General features: G+C 42.3%; 1 protein-coding gene across 1 annotated transcript; it reads right to left on the reverse strand.

The window, feature by feature from the left end:
- Positions 1-2,441: 2,441 nt before the first annotated feature.
- LOC147618441 (uncharacterized) lies at positions 2,442-3,132 on the reverse strand. Its single transcript, XM_086775250.1, has 2 exons — positions 2,898-3,132; positions 2,442-2,804 (listed from the first exon to the last, which is right to left on the reverse strand). The coding sequence occupies exons 1-2, from the start codon at positions 3,081-3,083 to the stop codon at positions 2,442-2,444; spliced, it is 549 nt and encodes a 182-aa protein (XP_086631376.1). The 5' UTR covers positions 3,084-3,132.
- Between the last annotated feature and the right edge of the window lie 3,932 nt (positions 3,133-7,064).

The raw sequence follows: 7,064 nt of genomic DNA on the forward strand, positions 1-7,064 counted from the left end.
TAAGTCTAATTAATTTTAATGACATTAGGAGATGTAGTTTGAGATTTGCATGAACATTCACTACAAGACAATGCTGCGATACACATAAGGTCGGTAATCCAAATTAAGTCTAATTAATTTTAATGACATTAGGAGATGTAGTTTGAGATTTGCATGAACATTCACTACAAGACAATGCTGCGATACACGCGTTTCATACACGCGATAAATTACGAACGCGTGTATGGTCGCGCTTGTATTTGAATAGAATCGGGCGCGTGTATTTTAGCATTTAAGTTCGCGTGTATATTTGCATTTATCAACGCGTGTATAAACGCGTTTATATACACGCAGTAATACACGCATCTATACACGATAATATTCACGGGGTAATACTCACTATTATACACGGATAAATACACGCTGCTATACACGGATTAATACACGCATGGCAGAGAAAAACTGAAAAAAAACTGAATTCCTTTACAAAATTAAAAACTATTTTCCTTAAACCATCTCATAGTACATTACAGTATACATCATTACACAATCCCACTACATGCATTTACAACAATGAAATATATTCAAAAATAAATCATGCATATGAGATGATAGAAATGTCATCAATTTAGAACATACAGTGACGGATTGGTTAGGGTTCGTTGGTTAGGGTTCGATCTCATCTTCAATAAGATCCATCCTTGCCAAACGATCAACATCAATATCCATTTGATCAATTGGTAAGGCTACGATTAAATTTATTCCACTATCGATATTCTGTACTCCATTGATAATGGTATCGATGTCCTGATCATCCTCATCAACATCACCATCATCCTCAATGGTAGGGTCATTCTCATGATCATGAGAAATGGCATGCTCATCCTCATTATCATGATCATCTCTTATTTCTTGATCATCGATCACAACATCTTCAATGGCATGTTCGACGTCATCTTCATTGCGGCTTGTTACATCCTCCATATGCTCCATATCAGTGAATGTATTATACATCACTTTGGAACGTGGTGTAGTAGGGATGACGTACCACCATTTGATGTCATGCACCATTGGTAGATAGATAACCTACTCAAATACACACAGTACAGTAATTAATTAGCATATCAAAAGTCAAGGGGTACGCGAGCTTAGATATATATGTACATGAAACACATTAGTAAAAAAATGCATACCTGCTCACATTGTTGTGGCAATACGAGCCTATCTTTCTTTGTTTGCCAGAACTTTGTAGAGTCAATAGTTACATATCCACTTGCATGGCGTTTTATCATTGCATCATCAGGCCCTTTTTCCACCACGTTCATTTGCCATTTGACATCCAAAACATACACAAAGAAGCGACGAAAGTCAAGCCTAAATATGTCTTGGATTATGCCACAATAATCATCCATTTTTCCATTAGCTTCCTCAAAAATACTAATGACACCGCAATCTTGTGTATTTCTCTTTTCATCAATTCTTTGTGTTCGAAAATGCTTGCCTTCACACCATATAGCATTGAACATAGTGCACTGGACCAAAATAGAAGCAATATTTGTGTAAGCAATGTGAATAAATATTAAAAGCAAATCACTTACAACTAATGCAAAACATTAGTTCTATGTACCTTTGACATGCATCCTCGTGCATACTCCCATTCTTCCGCCGTGATATGCAGCCCCTCGTCGCTCTCTGCTCTCTCCATTTCCTCATGCAACCAATCAACATGGATATCATTCGGAAGTGTTGCTAGATGCTTAGGGTACGCCTTCCGAGAGCCATGTTGCCTCCGAAAGAGAGCTCTTTCTGCTTGTCTTTTTGTCTTTGCATCCTCATATCGTGTAACCCATCTGCTCATCACATCACTATTAAGGATACAAGTGAAATTGAGATCATCAATCAATGTTCTGTCAATTACTTTACTCTGTCCTTTTCCTTGAGGCACAATAGAGGTCATCCTCAAGTCCTCTTCATTGCTCCATAGTCGTGGCAAAGAGCTGTCCACCTGACCAAGAAATTCTGAAATATATACAAGAGACTCTTGTATCAACCAACCCTCGGCCATGCTTCCTTCAGGAATGCCATGACATGAGCTCTGCTATGGATTTGCACTTGAACATGTGTTTGATGCGAGGAATTATAGGAAAGTGTCGCAAGACTTTACGAGGTACATCAAAACTCTTCATATCTGTTCTGTACCTTGCTTCACCACAAGTGGGACAATGTAGAGCCTCCTTATGCGTCCCACGAAAGAGAATGCAATCATTGACGCATGCATGTATTTTATCATAATCCAGTCCTCCAAGAGATGTCACATAGCGCCTCGCTATGTCTCTTGAGGTGGGTAGTCTATTTTCCTTTGGAAGCATGTTTGATAATAGCCTGCATCCAATATCATCAATTATAATTAGTCTTAAATCCAAAACCTTAAACCACTAATTCAAATTTGTAAGTTAGAATGCTTACTTCAACAATGCGTCAAGACTTGCATTGCTCCATCCATAAACTGTTTGTATATTAAGTAGTTCAAGTGAAGCACGTAAAACTGAGAATGTGCACCCTTCAAACACCGGTGTCGATGAAGCCTTATAAAGATGCTCTTGTTCCATATCATCGTCGTCCATACCTTTGGGATCATCCTTAAAAAGATTCCGCACCATATCATCAAGCACCTCCTCTTCCACAACTTCGTGGGGTGCAGGGCTATTGTTGTCCCTTTCCCACTCATCTCTGACAATAGATCCCGAAGCTCCAGCATCATCTCGTCGACGCTTTACGTGCTCTCGTCGCGCGTAGGGTACCATGTTAGGGTGTGGTACTGCATCCTGCTTCAATTTATCAAATTATATGTTACAACTCTATTAATTTAATTTGGATACCATGAGTCATTTGAATACCATCAATTTACATCTACTCACCTCTAAACCTGTTTGATTCCATTCTCCATACATGGAGATGTGATTCAAGGTAATTCGACGTGCTCGTACAATGCATCCTTGACATCGATTACACATACATTTGATCCGTTGTCCCAACCACACATCGCGATTACGATGACGCATTGTCTCATCTTCTCCAGAACTGCTTGAAGAGGTTGATGACATCCTGTGTACAAATCAGAAAACACAAAATCATTATATGTTTTTAATGAAAGCACAAAATCGCGTGTATTGACGCGGCTATCTCGTAAAAATTGCGTGTATTAACGCGGCTACTTCCTAAAAATCGCGTGTATTCACGCGGGTAATGTCTGCAAAACGCGTGTATAAACGCAGCTAAAATCACATACACGCAAATATAAACGCGGCAGTATGTTTAAACTAAAAATAGCCCGCCTTCCCCAAATATAGATTTTGAACTAAGAAATCAACAGTGCATGCGTTTTTGCCTGTTTTCGCCTCTTCCAACAGCAAGGAAGGAGCAGAGAAAGGAGCACACACACGGGAGAAGGAGGGAGCAGAGAAGGAGCAGAGAAGACTCACTTTTTCAGAGGTGAGTCACTTTGTCCTGTGCCTTGTCTCTTTTGTCAGATTTGTTTACTTTGCTCTTTGCTCTTTGGGTTTGTCTTTTTGCACACGATTGGGTTACTGCATCCTGACAGGGGCGACAATGGCTGGTCCTTTTATAAGGACATTCTGTCTTTGTCGGGGGGTCGGTCTTTTCGAGAAAATTTTTTCGCAGGTCGCGTGTAAGAACGCGTGTAGAAGCGCGTGTAACCTGTCTGCAGAGTATGTTCACGCGCATATACACGCGTTTTTGGACGGGTGTATACACGCGTTTTTTGACGGGTGTATACACGCGTTTCTGCAGACAGAAAACTGCGGCGTTTCAGATTTCATGATTTGCAAGCAACTGACTTGAATGATTTAATTTGTGTGAGTCAAGAGACAGCCCATGATGTACATGAAGATATTTGTTGCAGGTTCTTTATGGATATTCCAGGTTCTTCATCCGATCCATTTGCGTACAGCAATTGGTTGATGGAGATGATGAATCACTTTGGGCGCCAACTTGGTCCGGTTGAGCTTACAGAGTATATGTATGCCCATCCCCCTCCTTCCCTGCCTGGTGTCTATACCCCTACCGCGAGTATCCAGGGCACTCCAGTGCCGTCTATTCCTCCGAGTCCGACGAGACGGCATGCAGCTTCTCCTCTTCCACGTCCACCGAGGAGACATACCTCGTCCCAGACACACTCACGTACACCCTCACAGCCACCATCACGTGCTCCCTCAGAGCCACCGTCACGTCAGGGCTCACAGCCACCGTCACGTAGACAATCCCCCAGTCGTGACTCCACCCGCAGCAGTAGGAAGAGTGGGAGTGCAGGATGCGGCGGGTGCTTTGGTGGGGGAGGTGGGGGAGGTGGGGGAGGTAGTAGGGCGGCACGCGATGAGAGAGGAGATAGAGGGAGAAGAGTTAGAGGAGACAGTTCGGAAGAGGAGGAGATGAGAGAGATGGAGAGAGTGGTTTGCTATGATGTGACGGATAGGGGCGGGATAGTGATGGATGCGAGGGGGAGGGAGGTAATGGAGTACATGCATGGGGTAGTATCAAACTCATATAGAAATTGTTTTATTAAATTTTAAGATCAAAATAGCCGATTAGTTGGGGAGGTGATAGAGGCTGTACATAGTCGGTACCCCAATCCCCCACATGCTACATTCTCGGATGTATGGGGAAGGACGCGAATAAGGGAGATCTTAAGTAATAAAAGATCTCACCTTAAAAAACTCGCGTACGATGACCGGCTAAATGTAGCTGCGGGTGGCTATCCTGTCGAGAAACCTGCCCCACTGCGCACAAACGCGAGTGGAAGGAGGCAAAGAAACGAGCAAAGGGTGGCGTGAAGAGCAGGCAGCATGTGGAGGCACGACGGATCCAGATGGAGACCGTTGGATCTTCGCATTTCGGATCTGGCGGCGTCGAGTCATGGGAGGCAGAGTTCGTAAGTATCCTGCCACTTTATTTGATTGTTTACTTAATTCATTGATTCTATGATTGTTTTAATCTTACAAATTGTGTTGATTATGATACAGTGACGGTTTACGGGGAGGAAGCCCACAACCCACGATACTGCGTATGCTCGCGGGCATAGCAGACGTGACACGTGGGCCATCTTCAGAGCCGAGGGACGTATTACGGACGCGCAGTTTGAGTTGGCCATGAGACCATACGGTCGACAGGTACTTGAAAATTCGTAACGAATGGTTTTGGTTTATTGAATTGCATATATATATACTTATATACTATATATTACTTGAACAGGCACAAGCTGCTGATGATCCACCGGCCGCCGCTGTGCAGAGGGTGGACGTGAGCACTACTCCTCGGACATTCCGACCGATGTGAGCTCATCTGAGCATGGGGGGAGCACCGAGTCATCATCTAGGTCTGAGTAGTACTCAGACTTGTAGTATCACATTCCATATTGAGGATGTGATTGTGTATATTTTTTTGTAAACTCAAGCCATGGGCTACTTCGAGATATGGACTCCCTTGTGTACATGTATAAAATTTTGATAGTAATATTGAATTGATTGATCGATAGTATTACATTCATGTCTGTCTTGAATCGTGTAATGACAATGTATGCATTCATGTCGTTCTTGTCTTAATCTCCCTCGTGCATATGTTCTTCGTGGATGGTCTAATGGGATGGTCTAATGCACCAAAAACCCCAAACCAGAGAGTGCTATTGGGTGCTGGAATGTTGGAACAGTATTCAGGCACCAAATAGCACTCTCTGGATTTTTTTTGCTCTCTGTTCGCATGTATAAACACGTCAGAACTGCTAAAACTCGCGTGTATCTGCGCGGATACCCTGGAAATTACGCGTGTATTAATGCGTATAAACTGGCAATCACGCGTGTATAAGCGCATCTAAATTAAAGAAACGCGTGTATAGACGCAGGTATAAACGCGTCTGGGATATTGGAACTGAACAGGATGCGGCTATACACCCGTGTATAAGTGCGTCTAATATAAGAAAAAGCATGTATAGCCGCGTGTATCAATGCGTCTGTGTAAAAAACGCGGCTACACACCCGTGTATACGCGCGTCTGAGTTTTACTATACACGCGGTTTTACATGCATGTCTCTGGCCGCGATGATACACGCGCTGATACACGGGCCCGCTACTTTTTTTCACAAGTCATTTTTAGCAGCTAAGAGCGCGGGTATGAGCCCGATCCCTTGTAGTGATTTGTGCGCGTGAGAGCTGCCATAGCCACTTCCTCTCAAAGGGCTACCCCAAATCAAACTCCTCACAGTTTCCCCTATAATCAACTTGCTCCCACCTACGAGTAACTTTGAGCTTTCTCAACTACATGTTTGACCTATCAATAAAATATGCATTCTATGTGTGAGAGTAGAGAGAAAATGTAGTATGTGATTAAATGTCTCGGCACTTAAGCATGGAAAATAGTCCATTGAATTGAAACACTAATTAGAGAGAGAGAGAGAGAGAGAGAAGGAGAAGAAGAAGAAGAAGAAGAAGAAGAATATATATTTTCCCATGTTAGTACCTGCATAGGTGATTTTAGAGAGAGAGAGAGAGACATGCCACGTTTTTCCATGAGCTCACAACAATGAATGTTTTATGTGAACTAAAGCATGAATTAGCAATGTCATCAGAATGTTTTTTTTCTCCTGTCGTCCTGAGCATGTTTTGTGATGATACATGCCATTTAGATGTAGTCTCACGGGTGATTTTAGAAAGAGAGACCACATTTGTTCATAAAAGGTGACTACAAATGTTTTATTTTCCAGTGTAGGTGTTGTACTCTCTTTAAATGGCAACTCCAAATAATTGTCATGAGAGGCGAGAAGTCACAAACACAAGTCATTCAAGAATGTTTATTACAGTACACAAGCATAGGTGAATTTGACTTCCAGTTCTTTTGACGTGCCAAGCCTGCAAAACATGTGAAGCTATAGGAGTGGATGAAAAATGTCTGGGGTAAGATCAAACCAGATAGCAGAAGAGGTTTTCAAATTAAAAATCTAAAATATAGTTATGTACCCGAACTATTAGAGATGTACCATTATATTTATGGTATAAGAGATGTTGTTAACAATGAGG

Source organism: Cibotium barometz, chromosome 35 (genome assembly GCF_041138505.1).
Source record: "Cibotium barometz isolate CiBa-2024 chromosome 35, ASM4113850v1, whole genome shotgun sequence".
NCBI lineage: Eukaryota > Viridiplantae > Streptophyta > Polypodiopsida > Cyatheales > Cibotiaceae > Cibotium > Cibotium barometz.

Excerpts from the sequence above, each read along its gene's own strand:
- LOC147618441 (XM_086775250.1), bottom strand. The coding sequence starts at position 3,083 with ATGTCATCAACCTCTTCAAGCAGTTCTGGAGAAGATGAGACAATGCGT. Across the intron at positions 2,805-2,897 it reads GGAATCAAACAGGTTTAGAG|GATGCAGTACCACACCCTAA; the intron begins GTGAGTAGATGT and ends AAATTGAAGCAG.